Raw genomic sequence first — 16,464 nt, 5'->3', positions numbered from 1 at the left:
ATTCTCCATTGGAGAGCCAGTGTTACGGGGAAAAAACCAAAGGCCTTAACGGAAGCGGCGTTTTGCCGCGTGCGGGGATTAATGTGTAAGTGTAATTGCGCGAGGTTCAATTGCTATTTACGCTCCAGGCCAAAAGCGAGTGCCGGATCGTGGAATTCCGGGGCTTGCTAGTTTCGTCTCCTACTTTTTTTTTTTTAATCTAGTCTGCCCTTAAGACTAGATACCTCCACCCCACCCCACCTCACCCCAAAACAACCTTTGATGCCTCCAGTTGCATCGTAATGATGGCTTCTACATCCCTCAACGCGCTGATTCTGGAGACCTTGTTGCCGCACGTTTGGAGCTATAGTAGAGATTCTCAGTCATCCAGGTCACGGTTGCCCCAAAGGTCCTTTTTTTTAAAAAGGCAACTGGACTTTCTTGTTTTTCCCCCCGCCTTGAAAACGTTTCGCTTCGCTTCCAAAAAATTTCTTCAGTTCCGGACAAAATCCAGTTGCCTTTTTAAAAAAAAGCACGTTTGGAGCACGTTTGGAGGGCATTGGATTGGGTGTTCTGTACATGACAAGCAAAATATGCTAAGAAATAAGTTTGGATACTATTATTAATACTATTGCAGTTTGGAGAACCGCTGATATAGAGGAAAGTATCAAGCCTTTTTTATTTAATGAAAAACATTTTTTTTTCATTTTATGGAATTAAAACATTTACCATTATGAGGCCTTCACTGTAGTTTAGGTCTTCCAAATCTGGGTTGCAGAAATCTGGAGGACCACAAGATGTTAATATAAAGAAACAAGAAAATGTATCCTTGCTGCCCCTTTCGTGTTGATAAGACTTTTGCATAAAGCCCAGATTTAGAAACCGTACCAGTGTGTTATTCCAGTCCAGTACCAGTGTTATAAATATTTATTATTTCCTAGTCCATATAAGTGGCATGTTTTGGTGTATAAATAAGTAAGGTAATCTGATGTCTTCTACATATTTTGAACTCTACTTCATGCAGTCCAGAGTTGAAAACAAAACTTGTGCATAGTAATTCATTGCTTTTTGAATACAAGGAAAATAGTAATGCCCTCCATGATACAAAATTTCATGGAATATCAGTATAAGATAACTAATACATCATGACTATTACACTCAGAGAAAACTGGTTCAAGATGACGAAGGGCTTTGCTTATTGATCATTTGCTGTTGTCTCAGGTGTGTTGATGAAGATGAAATTAAATCTCTGCAAAATAGTTGATGGCTGTCGCCTTGGGACACTGACAAATCTCGGCAAGAAAGGGATTCAGTCGATGGAAATTCCAGGATGTCTACTTTATACCAAAATGGGATCAGCACCACACCTTACCCACGATACACTACATAATATTCAAGGTGTTCCTGTGGTTGCCCAGATTCCACTTACAACGTTGTGAGTGCAATTTCAGCCTTTGTAGGTAAAATAGATGAGGCAAATAAAGACTTTGATTTTCCTTTTGAGATATTTGTATGTTATATATGTACGTATATATACATATGCAAGTATAACTTTTGCATTCCTGACAGAATTGCATTCCTGATTGAATTACAGCAGAATTCAATTATTGCTGTCCTATTTGTGCAAATATAGACCCCTTTAATTTCAACAGGATTTATTCTCAAAATTATTCTTTGCTCTAGAATTGAAGCCTGAGATTCCAATCTTGGTTTTATATGATAGCATTAAACTGTATGATCTTTTAGTTTGTATACCAACATTAGTCATTTAAGAAGAACTTTGAGAAGTACTTTGCATTATGATTCCACAACTATATTAGATACAAGATATTTGTTGGATAGTGAGAAACTACAGGGGATCTCTTTGTGGTTAGAATCACTCTGGTGTCAATGGCTAAACAGCTATCACTTAGGACCAAAGTGAATTCATACGTTGCGATGTTTTTGAAACTGCATTATTTACATATTGTGCATTAATGTCTAACATGCATGAATTATGTAGTTGTCTAACATGTTTTCCTGTTTGGATGCAGAGCAGATCTTCAAGAGGTCTTGCAGGAATATAAAGAAGGAATTGGAAAATTCATAGGTAAAAGTATAGGGGTGGCTTTTCATCATTAATGAAGCATGATAAAGTAGGTATTATTGCATCTAACATTATTTGGAATAGAGTGTAATCCATATACTGCTAAAACACTTATGTCTCTAACCTTTAACTGGGCAAAGTGGTGCATCATAGGGCAAACATTTGTACATAGAATACCTCAAATGAGATAACTTACAGAATGCCAGGACCCAATACTCCCAAAGGAATGAAATTTGGGGGCGTAGTGAGTTGTTCAGTGCTGCTAGGCTGCTGCATAATCCTGATTTTCAGCAATTCTATGATAATTTCCAGACCATTTGCATAATTTCTTGTTCCCTCTCCCAATTAGCAGCCACTTATCTGCCTCCTAGTGAGGGATGGAAGGAGGGAAGGTCAGAGGAGAAAGCAAATAAAAAATATCTGTGAACAGAAATTAATTATCCTCCTTATTCTCCAGCCCCCAATGATGGGAACAATAACAAATATGGAGTCCTTGGTGCTGTCTCAGCTTGATTGTTCAGAGAGCATCACTAACTCCACAATCCAACACTCTTTTATTGGCAAAAGTAAATTTGCATTTTAACTAACTGTAGGAGAGTTAGTAAAAAAAATTCTGATGTTTTCTTGCAATGCTGCTAGCTGACATTGCAAAAGAAACGTATGTTTTTTGTCTAAGTTAAATCAATAAGTGTGATACTCCCATTTGAATCCCTGGAAATAGAATTAATTCTTTTTATGGGCAACCCCCATAAGGCATGCTTTGGCAACCTTTGTTTACTAATTTCTGATCAGTTATGATCCAGGAGATATGCCTTTGAATTTAAATAAGGATGAGGTGGATAAAGACATCCATTTGAAATTACAGGATAGAGATAGCATTGGTGATCGACTATTGGTTGTTGCAATGTATGTTGATTAAATGACTTAAGATTTATTTGGAACAAGTTTTACATATTTTCGACTAATCTGTATGATGGGTCAAACCTAGAGGCCTCTCCATTTTTATTACTAAATTTTAAATCCTTAAATCTTATACCAGTTATATCATACAACAGTCTAGCCATTCTGTGCATCTGATGAAGTGAGCTTTAGCCATGGGTGGGATTCAGGCCGGTATGGGCAAACTGGTAGTTCCAGTGATAGTTTGGCTCTGCCCACCCGCTCCTGCTCTATTGGGTGCTATATTTCCTTTGCTTGAAGCCCAGCTGATTGGTGTGGCAGCCTGGATTGCCACTCCTCAGCTGTTTTGACTTACTTAGGCTGCAGTAAAAGGTAAGTTTTCCTTCTATTGTCAAAAGCACCATGTGTGCGCATGTGTGTGTGAAGCACATGTCCACCAAACCGGTTGTTACACGGGTTGAATCCCACCACTGACTTTAGCTCCTGAAAACATATGCTCTTTAAGAAGTTGGATAAATTGCTCTCAGATCCCTTCTGATTTTTTGTTACCAGAAATTAACAATGTAGATCTTTTTATTAGATTGTCCTGAAAAGTAATTAGAAATGTTTAGTGGAATGTTATAGTTTTTGGAGACTTGTTATTAATAGTTTATTTAAGTGATACAGCATTATGATAGAAAAATTCATTGTCAATATATTAAAGATAATATTTTATTTTGGACTTAGGTATGCCAGAATCAGTATCATATTGTTCCCTTCAAGACCCTGCTGTTTGTTCCCCTCATGGCTACAATAGCACGAAGGTATAGTAAATTTGACTATTTTCGTGGCTTTTCAGTCTTGGCTCTTCACTCCGCTCCCTACTGTTTTTAAAGGAATAATCATAATAGTGGCAGCAACTGAAGATTCCTGCATAGCCATTTAGAAAACACGTAGGAGAACGGAATCAATTCATAGTGGAAAAATCAGCTAATTTTTTTTTCTTTCCTTGTTTCTGACAGGCTGTATCTATATGGAATAATAGAGGACGGAAAGAACTCACAGCATCAAAGTTCATGGACATCCAAAAGGTTATCCAGCCAGACTGGTTCCAGTGTTTATCAGATGGAGACACTATTTCAGGAGATATCTCCAGAAAGAAAGCCAAGAAATCTGTAGATCGATCATTATGCTTTTTGGATGAATGTCTACAATTGCAAGAAAATTGTCCAGTAAGTGTTAAATCTTTTTGAGGTGTATATACACATTGAAGTTACTTGCTAATTTTTAGATATTCTGGTAAATGCAGCTTGCATTGTTGCAGCTTGCAACAATTCCTGCATTGTTTCTGAAAACTCCTATATTTATGTAATCTATAGAACATGTCTTTTTCTTTCTGTTTTCTTTTTGTTGTATAGAACTAAGTATAATGATTCTTTCCCTTTGTATTATTAATTTTAATTTTATATTGATAAACCCAATTATTTTGGGGCCGTGTTGTTGTGCACTCTTCCACAAACCCCTTTGCAATAATACCACAACACTCTTAATTAGAGCCATTCCAGTTTCTCTGGTCAGAATCTCTGAATATCATTTTATTTAAAATGTTTATATCTTGTTTTTATAAAGCCTTGAAGCTTGGAATATTTAGAATAACAATACCAAATACATTTTGTATAGAATCTATATCTTTGTGGATATGTAATTGGTGGAAAGGCCAATTATAATGAAAAAGTAAGTTTAATGTATGCATTGAGAAATTAGTAACATATACTGTCTTTTCTTTCCAAAACAAAAATTGTTCTTCTATTAATCATTTGGCCTTTTAAAAGAAAAAAAAATAGTTTAAACTTCAATTAGAGCAAATAATGCCCAGCTTGGTCTTTTATAGAGTTTTATAAAGAAGTGGCAATCTAGACCTAAATGGGGAATTATATTTCACTAATGGAAGAAAATTTCAATCTGTTAGGAAAAATAGTTTTAAAAAAGTTAAAATATTCTTAACTAGAGCCATCAATAGTAGGACTATAAATCATATGTGTGTATTATTAATGATATGGGGATGGAAGAAAAAATAAATGCCAGCTTATTTTAAATTTTATGTTCTTTCCTTATTCTATTCTTATTGTTTGATATCACTGGGGTAACAATCTGCAGAAAGGACTTTCCATTCCAACTCTGTCCAACTTCTGTTTACCCAAGGATGTATTTATAGTTTACATATATATGACTCTTTCATACCAGGAATTGAAACAAAGTTTGATGATTGGCGTTATTGAAGGTGGAGATGTGTTGGAGGAAAGACTAAGATCAGCCAGGGAGACTGCCAAGAGACCGGTGGCTGGATTTCTTTTGGATGCCTTTCAAGGAAATACCATGACTAAAGAGACTAAATTGGAGCTCTTAACCTCTGTTATAGCTGAGCTGCCAGAAGATAAACCAAGGTCAGAGCTAAATGGGATTTTTATTTAAGCATATATAATGCACCACTTGGATGGATTTTCACAAACACAGAGCACTATTAAATGTAGAATGAGATACTGTGTTATGTGGTATTATATAAATAGATTTTAATAAGTTAAGACAGGCTTGGAAAATTCTCAGCTGATGTAAAGCTGCATGAGCTGCTCCTGTCCCTTTGTTTTTATTGTTCAGAGCACCCACAATTATGCTAGGAAGTAATAAAATGGGCATTTTCAAAAAGCAATTTGGGGATATTTTAAAGCTTATGTTGTGTCATTCACCCAATTACATTCAAAATCAGGGGGGAAAGGTTGGAATTTGTGATTCTGTTATTTGTGATTATTAAATTTGAAGTTATTGCAAGCTGAATACTGATACAGTTATACATTATTTTTGTTAATTCATTTAGCACCATAAAATTATCATTTTGAAAAAATACCACCGTTAAATGATACTAGTATTTTTCAACCATTGTAGTACTACTTCAAGTTGACAATGTAGCCTCTATCAAAAATTCATTCTGTAAATTGCAGGTCCTTATTTTATGAAGCCATCTGCAAACAACCATGTTTAGTAAAGAATATTGCCAATTGAAGCTCTGAATATTTTTTTGTTTTATTTGATTTACGCACTGCCTAATTCCAAAATGATTCTACATTGCATACAATTTTAAATATACAACAAGACAAAATACAATACAATAAAAATATACAAGGTAACATCTGAGCACTCAAAACATTGTATATACAAAGACCTAACCAAAAAATGGGACCCATCCACTCCACCCTACCTGGGGTATTATACAACATGGGAAGAAATGCTTTCCAGTTTTTAAAGTGCATGTGTGCATGCGTTTTTGCATGGAAAGAACAAGAATTGGTTTCTTTTTGAAGGAGACCATTATAATTCCAAAGAGTTGTCTAGTTCAGCTTCTAATCTTATTGCCAATGTTCATTAAGAAAACCTAATTCTCTTTTATTCTCACCAAAAGTCTTTCAAAAATAATTTATAGTTTATCATGCCTTCCTCAAATAAACAGATTATTTTTACAATAATTGTCATCTTCCTTCTCTCAGATTGAGATAAAGATATGTATTGTACAAATAATAGGAGACAACAGTATGTCAAATTTTGCAGGCATCACTCTATTTTTAATAAGTATCTTAGATTGCTATTAGAAAGGTTGCATTTAAGGAACTACAAATGTTAATGATTTGTATAATTGTTAACAGAATGTAATTATCTTATTCAGGAAGCTTAAAAACTAGTTTATATAGTTGTCAGCACATTATTCCTGTTGAGAGCAAAATTGCTATTCCTTTACCTTTCCAATCTTATAAGACCTGCCAAATGAATTTAGAGTCTGGCATCCTTAATAATAGTGCAAGAAGCTTAGTAAACCCAGCTACATTTTCAAGCCCCAAGGAGACTTTTGTATATGCTGATAGTAAAACATTTTTCCTTTGTATTTCAAAACATTATTTTGATCATAACAAGCTTAGGTTGAGTTAGAAATTCTGAAAGTCAAATTTGAAGCATACTAGTGCTGTGATTTATCCTTTTTCTTTGGTTTGGTTTTCCATTACAACAAGAGAATTCTAAAAAAATGAGTGTATTGTGTATTTGTATGTAGAGTTTTTGTTGTTGTTTTTGTTTGCCTTCAACCAAACTTGACTCATGGTGATGGTATGCACAAGTCTAGTCAACATATCAGGAGTGATTGGCCATTGGCTTGTTTTATGGCTACGAGAGGATGACTAGTACAAAGTGCCTTGGTTAGTTTCCATACCAAAGCAAAAGTAGAACTTAAAGTTTCCTTCATTCAAGTCTAGTACATTAGCCATTAGATCAAGTGAACTTTCAGGTATATTTTTAGGCTCAGTTTTGAGAAGCTCTGTATAATACAATACCATAATTATATATAAGTTCCGTGCTGGTGTAAGAATGCCAGGAGCCCAGTGCCACTTTCTGTCCTTCCAGAATGGTACAGAGGATTCTGGCAATGCAATAAGTATCCTCTGAAGGAATGGTTGAATTATGTCTCCATTTATTTTGGAAAAATAACCCCACCATCAAGAATCTGAGGATGCTGCAGGCTTCAACTGGAATATTTAGGGCCACATTACACCCATAAGAATGATGTATCCTTCAGAGTTTTAGCCAATGAGAGTGTTCCATTTTCCATTTCTTTCACTGTTAAGGGGACATATATAATGAATCAATCATAGGTATAAACTAGCATATTTAAGGAATTAAAAATGCAATCTCTTGGTTGTTACAATTTCATTACCTGTTCCAGTGTGCCACTAAAATAGTTACTGTCATTGGTCAAATATAATGTCCATTGGGATGCAAGGCAATTTGATATTTATTGGGGAATGTTGGAAGGATTTAAAAACAGAAAATAGTTATGTTGTATCTTCCTTCTTACATCATAGAGAAAATTTGGATTAAATTTAGTGGATTCAGCTATTATTTCAGATGGTCAAGTTGTTAAAGATATGGTTGGTAACTTACAGATCTTTGAGGGATGTGGTAGCTCAGTGGCTAAGACGCTGAGCTTGTCGATCAAAAAGGTTGGCAGTTCGGCGGTTCAAATCCCTAGCACCGCATAATGGAATAAGCTCCTGTTACTTCTCCCAGCTTTTGCCAACCTAGCAGTTCGAAACCATGTAAAATGCAAGTAGAAAAATAGGGACCACTTTGGTGGGAAGGTAACAGCGTTCTGTGCACCTTTGGCGTTTAATCATGCCAGCCACATGACCACGAAGATGTCTTTGGACAGCACTGGCTCTTTGGCTTTGTAACAGAGATGGAACCAGAAACTAGCACGCATGTGTGGGGGGGACCTCCACCTTTACAGATCCTTATAACAGTTTTTCTCCCCAATTAAGTGCCCTTCAGATGATTCCCTGAATTTCCATCCAGTCTTCATATCTGTAGCCAGATTTGGAAGAAATACAACACTTCTGGAGGGAGAAGTGAGGGAATGCTTTGTATACAACATATACAATAAGTAACTTTCACGTAAATTACCTCATAATGTAGGATAGGAAGTTAGCCTTTGAAGTTTTTCTCACCTACTTCTGAATTTTGGAGCAAGGTTGTTTTGGAATTCTGATAAATCAGTGTATGTGAATCCCAAGATATATAGAGTAGATGTAAGGCCTTCCGCTTCCCTCAGGCTTTATAGGTCATGCTTCACCTATAGCTCAGAAACATTGTTGGTTGTTTGGGACTAGTTATAAATAGCTACCTGACTTCATTGTTAACCATAATTACTGTAAGTATAACTCCAGAATTTACCAAGGTAAAATTGGAAAAGAGTATATGAACAGGAGAACAAAATAAATTGCAAAAATATGTATCGATTATTATTTTAAAATGCCTTTTTGTTTTGATCTATTGCAGACTAATCCATGGAATTGGTAAACCAGATGAAGTTCTGGAGTGCATTAAAAGAGGAATAGATATTTTTGACAGTTGTTTTCCTTATCAGGTGACAGAACGATTCTGTGCTTTGTCCTTCAATTATGATTATCAATTGAATACTGAAACAACAGGTATTGGTCTTGATAATCTTGTGTGCATGGGAATATTTGAATAAAATATTGGTAATGTGAGTTTTGAAATTCTTAAAATTCCAATCTTTATGCTTATTCTGTTTAACATCCTTCTGAGAAGGTTCTAATTATGTTGTTAATCGCCTTCTCCTTTTTGTCCTATTGCACTGTAAACAATACCTTACTTGTTATACCAGAAGTGCTACTTCTAACTGAGGCTTAGTTAAGACCAGTATTGTTTATAGTAAAACCTCAGTTTAGCAGATCTCAGAACAGCAGATGTTACATTCAGTGAATTAAAGTTCTACAACAGTTTACACAATTACTGCAATAATTTCATTGCATAAATGATATAAGTAGATGCACGTGATCTAATTTCCATAATTTTGGTAAAGAGATTTTACAAAAGATGTAAATCACCACAGTGACTTCATATTTGATATCTCTTTATGAATAATGGAATCTCTTTCCCCCATTCATTTATTAAAATAATGTTTTGCTGATGATTAGCATCACCAGTTAGCAATTTCATTTCAACCTCATATGGTTGAAGAAACCAAGATAGTTTTAAGGACTTTTTGACTTTGTGCTGCTGATGCTTTTCTTAAAAAACAAATAAACAAACAAACCTTATATATTAATCAGTCATATGTGCACAATTTGTTGTTTTGTTCTTTGGCCTTCAAACCTTGATAAGAAAATCCAAGGACTACTCTTTAAAAATGTAAATATTTTCCAAAACAGTGAAATTGCTGTCGTTCACAATTGAGTAAATGTGAGGATTAAAATAAAGCAGTGGGGATCTTAATGGCTGAGGATTTTCATGCTTTGACCGCTCAGATCTTTTATATCTTTTATCACCCTTTTTAGAAGTTTCTCACAATTTAATAAGTCATACGGATTCTACAGTAAAGTGCAAATATTAAATGATCTATTATTTTGCCCACCATTATAAGATAAGCTGTCAAGTCTCTGCATTTATTAAAGTATATACAAACTCATAAGCTAGTTGTAGAATATTCAAAAAATGAATAGGATTTCTATGTATTTTATATCTTTTCTCCTGATCATGATTATGAAACTTAATCCTGCTAGACATTTACAGTTGGAAAATAGGAACGTTTCCTTTTTAAGACTATATCACTGTCTTAATGGCTCATGTTAGGAATATGAGTCACCTAACAGCTATTTGGGTTAGAAATATATAAACCAGGATAAACATTTTAAAACTGTATCCTTAAGAAAATGCAAAACTGTAATTAGGTGTGGTTTCTCAAACGGCCATAAGATGAAGCCAGAAACTGGATTGTTTTGGTCTTAGTCTCAGAAGAGAGTGTGAGTGTATCTTTGTTTCCTTCTGTTGGAAAGTATTGCCGTTGCTCCATTTTTCCTAATTGACTGATATTTTCTGGATTTAATGTAAGCCTGTTACTGAACTGTTTTTTGACACTTGACTTTGATATTTGGATTATCCCTGGATTGAAAACTGATTGATTTAACTTGTGAATGACTTTGGATTGCTTATTTTGGACTTTGCTTAAACCTTTCTGGAAGTAAAAATCTACATTTACTGGACAGTGTATCTGTGTGCTCTGTGTGTATTATTCCAACACTACTCTCTATATGTCTCCCTGTATGCGCTCATTCTCCTAACGGGGAATTACCTCAACAGCTCAACCTCAACTTTGTGATTAAAATGTAAGAGTAAATTGATAGAACATGAATCTGTTTTAATTAAAAATAAGTACAATACCACATTGCATTTAATAAAATTTGGTTAGAATGTGGTATTGCTTATTTTGCGTGCGTGGATAGTTAACAAAACAATGAGAAATGCAGCCATTTACATTTTAAGCTTTTAACATTAGATTGCCTCCCTTTCTCCTATTTTACTGCCTTGTAAGTATCAAAACTATTTGATTCCATATTTTGTGACAGTTGTTTTAACATTTTAGCCTTTAAGTATGAACTTCTCCTTTATTGCAGATATAAAAGAAGATGGAAAAACAGAGGTGAGGAAAGATGATGAAAAAACAAACGATGAAACATGCAGTGAAGCTCAAGAAATGACTTCATTTGAAATACATCTGAAAGAAATAAAGTATGTTGGTTTCTGTTTTCTTAAAATTTCAGCTTTTTGTATGGGTGGGTCCTGAGTAATATTATAGTGGTTGTTGCATTAATTGGGAAATATGTTCTGCTGAATATTGTGGGCCTAATTTCATAAACAGGTGGTTGCTTAATATTCTCCATTCCCACCTTTTTTGCCATTTTGAGAACTACTTGTGACCACAGTTGCGAAAATTAATATTGTGGTTGCTTACCAATTTCACTTAAAGAACGCAATTTTAGCCTTAACAGAAGCTTAGCATTTGAAGAGAAAAATTCTCAGTTTTTCTCTGAGAAAACCTTAGGTCTTCAAATTTTTTATGACCTGACACGTTACATGGAAACCATTGGCATCCAAGGGGTGCTTTTTATGCTACAGATATATTTACTTATCTGAAAACAAGTCCCACTGAATTTAAAGAAACTGTTAAGTCATTTTGCATATGAATTTACTGTGTCTTGAGTCAAGTTATGAATTGGTCAATAATTCTGCAGAATACCAATAATCATTCATTCCTAGTTGCTATTGAATTAAGTATCCTGTCTCCTACTTGCTACTAAATACTGGTGATGCTTTTAAAACTGTAGGTATGTCTGGGCAAAGGAAAAAAATAGATCACAGTCATTTTTAAAACGAAACAAAACATTTTTCATGGGATTTGATGCTGTGCTATAGACATTCTTGGAGGATGATCTTATAGTTAGGGCCATTCATGAAACATTAACTGTCCTATGATATGATGTATTGAGCCATATAATTTTCTGAGGTTAACAGGACTCCTAGATATCTTCATCATGATGTTTTTTCAACTATGCGCTCAGCAGTCTGGTTACATGGATCTCTTATAATGTTAAAAATATAATAGAGCTCTCTCACAGCGTATTTTATCCACGTGAGTTACATAATTTAGAAGACAACAGGGTCAAACCTGCTGGTTCTGTCTTGTTGCTTCTCCCCAACTACCTTGATCCTGCTGTAATCATATCATGTATTAAAAAAACTTCTAAAAAAAAAGTCCAACATGCCAACTTGTATAAGCAGTTCACCATATTAAACATTCCTTTTCCTACTTTTTCTATGAAGGTTGAACCACTGGGAAATACAATAGAATAATATAATCATTATCAAAAAAATAAGTCTGAATAAAAGTAATAAAGTACAGAGAACCGTAGTAATTCATACCAAAAAGCACTTTGCAAAAACTTTTCATTATGAGGATCATGACAGCATATGTTTTTAAATTCTATAACATTTCTGTTGGGATTCTCTTGACTGATAAGTCCTTTGTCAACTGATCTAATATCAGTTGTTAATTTCAACCACAGTATTACACCAAAATATGTCAGATTGTAAGTTTCTTAAATTGCTGAGCTGTTCTGACATTTTTGTGAAGTACTGTGTATATAGATAATGACATATAATGTTGATAATATCAGTGATCATTAAATGTTCATGCTGTGTTCAGCAATTAGGTTATAGTTAGTTTTCAGAGTTACCACACTGGGCTCAAAGGATGTGCTTAGCTGCATGGATGATTTACTTCTTATCCATAAATGTGCTTTTCTTTTTTAGATACCAGGATGATTTTAATCCTATAGTAAACGGATGCTCATGCTATTGCTGTCAAAACCACAGTCGTGCCTATATTCATCACCTCGTCATGACCAAAGAGCTGCTGGCTTATGTGCTTCTTATGATGCATAACTTTCAGCATTACTTTAGCTTCTTTTCTTCTATCCGAAATGCTTTGAAAGAAGATAAGTTGGATCAGTTAAGCAAGATTATCAGCAGGCAAGCCCTCTAAAGTCAGATATGTTAAAAAAAAAAAAACAGGGCTTCCCCAACCTGACTTACTCTTCTGGATCAAGATTATGGAGAAGAGATACTATACAATGAGGGTAGACACCCATGATAGAAGAAAAACCATATTTTGCCTAGTATCTCATATCTTTTTTTTAAGTCCTTATAATTTTAGGAAAAATTGAGATTCTTTTTCAGAGGCATTAATCTTTGAAAAAGATAAAAATAAGGATATTCTCTAGAAGAACTCACAGACTTTTCTGAATTGTATTAATGATATTAACTTAGGAACATTTGAACTGCAATAGGAAGAAAAGAACATCAACTAATCGGGGGAATGGGAAAACAACTCCACATCTTTTGAGATACAGATGTACTACTATTGTATATTAATTTATTTTATTTTTTAAATATCAGGAAGAGATGACATACAGTAGCTAAAAATCATAGGAAAAAATAGTTTCTGTTATGAATTATATCTCACTTGGACACTTCTGATGGTAGAAACATTTTAAAATAATGCATTCCTTAAATTGTTCTGTGTTCTTGTTAGATAGACAGTTTTTTCCATATGTTGTAAGTTACCTGCTAGAGACCCTGATTTTAGAGCTATCTAAAAGATAGCTGTTTATCTGAAGGATATGGATTGCACTTTCAACCTTTTACAGTAATGTTTTGGGAGGGGGATGAGTAAGGTTTTGATAGTAAAAACAAATACAGCAAATAATGTATTTCAGGTTTCTTTAGATTATTCGGTTCAATTTTATTTTTTCTACTGGGTTTTTACTACTATATTTGAATGTTAAAAGTTTTTATAATATCAAATTTATTTTACTGCATGGGGAACTTTAATAAGACATTATATCTGGGAAATGCAGTAAGGCATGAGGGAGAGAAAGAGAGGGCGGGAACTCATAAAATAGAGAAAAACTGTGAGAGTGGGAAGCCCAGGCAAGATGATTCTGCAAAAAGCCAATATGAAGACTGGAGAGATAGATTGTCCTCATCTCTCTTGTCAGAGCCAAGTCTAATGGGCTTAAGAAAGAGCTGATGTTTAAGCATTACTGAAAACAACACAGTAATTATCAGACGTCAATATGAATTTGTCAAGAGCAGATCTTAATGGACTTACCTTATCTCATGTTTTGATCGGGTATTCAAACAAGTAACACCATTATAATATGGATTGCATTGGTTGCCTGCATTTCCAGAAGCAATTCAAGATTCTGGTTGTCACCCATTATTTTATCAATGGCTGGAGAATAAAAATGGAAATTAGAAACTTATAGAAGACTAGGGAAAAATAGTAAGCATGTGAATAAGAATTAAATATGGTAAGAAGGGGAATGTTATAATAATTAAATATATTATGTATAGTAATATGAAGTAAGAACAGAGTACTGATATAATCGTAATGAATGTGTATTAATTGTAATGGATATTGATCAAGATATTTGTACCCAGACAACGCACTGCTTAAACAGATGATGGATTGTTTGCATAGAATAAAATTAAAAATGTAATAAAAAAGAGATTCTGGTTGTCACCTTTAAAGCTCTTCCAGTTTGGGACCAGATTACTTAAAACCATCTTCTTGCAGTGATTTCTACCTGTCCAAATTTGTCTGATAGGTTGAGCGTGCTAAAGGTCCTGCCAGCCAAGGAACGTTGGCTGGCGGGGACTAGGAGACTTCCTTTTCCTGCCATAGTCCCTACCCTCTGGAACATTCTCTCCTCAGTTGAGGATGGTCACTGAAGAGAAGTACCACCAAATGTATTTCCCTAATAGATGGAACTCTATAGATGGTGGGTCAGATAGATGTAACTGGGGAGAGGCAGTCCTTTAAATAACTTGGTTTCAAGCGTGTTGGGCTTTAAAGGTGGTAGGTGGCATCTTTAATTGCACCCAGAAGCAAATCGGCAATCTATGCAGCTCCTGTAAAAGGTAACAGGTGCACAAAATTTGGCGTGCACAAAATTGTGTGAGCCAATATGTTTTGAGCCAACTAAAAGTACCAGCTACTCTTCAAAGGTAGTCCCATGTAGAGCGCATTGCAATAGTTCAAAGGGGAGGTGACCAAGGCACAAGTGATTTGAGAAGGGCCTGGTGATGAATGGATGTAACTGGCACACAACACACAGTTGTGCAAAGGGTGTCCTGACTATTACTGCCACCAGGAGTTGTGAGTCCATGAGAGCCCCCAGGTTATGCACCAGGTGTCTGGGGTAGTGCAATCTAATCCTCGAAATAGCAATTCCCCAAGAGCCAAGGAGCCCTGCATCTAATGCTACTCAGTCTTGCCAGGGCTCAATTTTAACTTGATATCAACACCCTCCAGGCACCAAGGGAGGACTGTTACAGCATTGGAGTTAGTTCTGGAAGTTTCAGCAGTGCCACCACAGAAAAACCTCCTCATTCTAGCTTGTTTGTTAAGTAAAGACAACATCTGCAATCACAGATTTCATGTGAAATGACCTAGGAAAAGATATAGAATATCTAAAATAATACCTAGCTCTCATTTCTGAGCTTGACTAAGCTTTGGAAAATCATGTTTTGGAAAATAATAAAATTAGTTGTGAATTTGTACAATAAGTTATATATGCAAATGGTTTTGATTTTTTTACTGATTTCACTGCTGATATTTTTATAGTGCCTCTTCTCCATGTATATGATTTCCAGAGTGATCTTTGTTAACATCTCATAACAAAAAAGGAAAGGAAAGGAAAGGGTTAGGGTTACCTCCTCTTCCAAATGTTAGAAAATAAGGAGAATCCTTTCTGTGAGAAATGCTATATGGCTGAGGCTATACAGAAGCTAACAGGTGTATAAACAATTTTAGGAAAAGTAGCTAATAGTTGCACTATAAATTCTGAATAATAGTCCCTGAATCATCAAGCCACATAAATATTGTACAACTTTTGGAATTACTTCAGAGAGGATATTGAGCAAAACGAGCTACTATTCTTCCTGGAAAATCCACTTAAGACTAATATGAATTACTATTAAAGTTATTGAGCAAATAGTCTGGAGGACAAAAGGGAAGATATCTGAGGCATGGTGGAGCCCTTGGACACTTCTGCCTTTCCACATAAAATGTGAAAGTTATATAGTCAGTTTATAGTCAAGGTTATCAGAGGAATATCATTACTATATGTAATAGACTGAACATACTATTATATTCCAAAGCAGTTATATTTGAATAACAAACATATCTATTGCTGTGTTTACAATCATCAGAACTGATGGAATGTGCACTGTAATTCTACCAAAGCATCCAAGGGATCTTTAGAGCCTAAATGGATTTAAGAGGCAACAATTTTATGTACACTCAGTTTTGGATGTATCCAAATATAACGGGATTGTACTGTAAATAAATTATCTAGAAACATTACTGATATTAGTTCAATTTATTTTCTAGTAAAGTCCATCTTTAAAAGAGTTGTTATAATTGTACAATCAGCCAGATATGTAGACTGGTTTTGGATTTTTTTCCCACCTCTCCAGTTCTTCCCAAAGACCCCAGATAAAGAGTTATTTGTTGGTGTTCCACCTCAGAATTGTTGTTCAAGTAAAGCTACCTTTTG

The 16,464-nt window shown here is 34.9% G+C and overlaps 1 protein-coding gene across 4 annotated transcripts; it reads left to right on the top strand.

Moving 5' to 3' along the window:
- The first annotated feature begins 6 nt into the window (after nt 1-6).
- On the top strand, nt 7-16,271 carry QTRT2 (queuine tRNA-ribosyltransferase accessory subunit 2). 4 transcript variants are annotated; one of them, XM_026708832.2, is made up of 9 exons: nt 7-85; nt 1,201-1,414; nt 2,013-2,068; nt 3,692-3,768; nt 3,967-4,176; nt 5,189-5,388; nt 8,819-8,970; nt 10,957-11,071; nt 12,653-16,271. In XM_026708832.2, the coding sequence occupies exons 1-9, from the start codon at nt 82-84 to the stop codon at nt 12,882-12,884; spliced, it is 1,260 nt and encodes a 419-aa protein (XP_026564617.1). In that variant the 5' UTR covers nt 7-81; the 3' UTR covers nt 12,885-16,271. The 4 variants fall into 4 exon arrangements, with proteins under 4 accessions (XP_026564617.1, XP_087793412.1, XP_087793411.1 ...); XM_087937286.1 differs by having other exon boundaries at nt 31-85; nt 2,018-2,114; XM_087937285.1 differs by having other exon boundaries at nt 48-85; nt 2,013-2,114.
- Nucleotides 16,272-16,464: the final 193 nt, after the last annotated feature.

Source organism: Pseudonaja textilis, chromosome 7 (assembly GCF_049901715.1).
Source record: "Pseudonaja textilis isolate UNSWEBS1 chromosome 7, rPseTex1.2, whole genome shotgun sequence".
Lineage (NCBI taxonomy): Eukaryota > Metazoa > Chordata > Lepidosauria > Squamata > Elapidae > Pseudonaja > Pseudonaja textilis.
Note: the sequence above shows the minus strand (reverse complement) of the source record. Positions and strands in the feature narration are given on the sequence as shown.

What these genes read in the sequence shown, in the direction of transcription:
- QTRT2 (XM_026708832.2), top strand. An exon ending in AGGAATTGGAAAATTCATAG is followed by an intron (nt 2,069 to 3,691) that starts GTAAAAGTATAG and finishes TTTTGGACTTAG; the next exon opens with GTATGCCAGAATCAGTATCA. An exon ending in ATACATCTGAAAGAAATAAA is followed by an intron (nt 11,072 to 12,652) that starts GTATGTTGGTTT and finishes TTTCTTTTTTAG; the next exon opens with ATACCAGGATGATTTTAATC.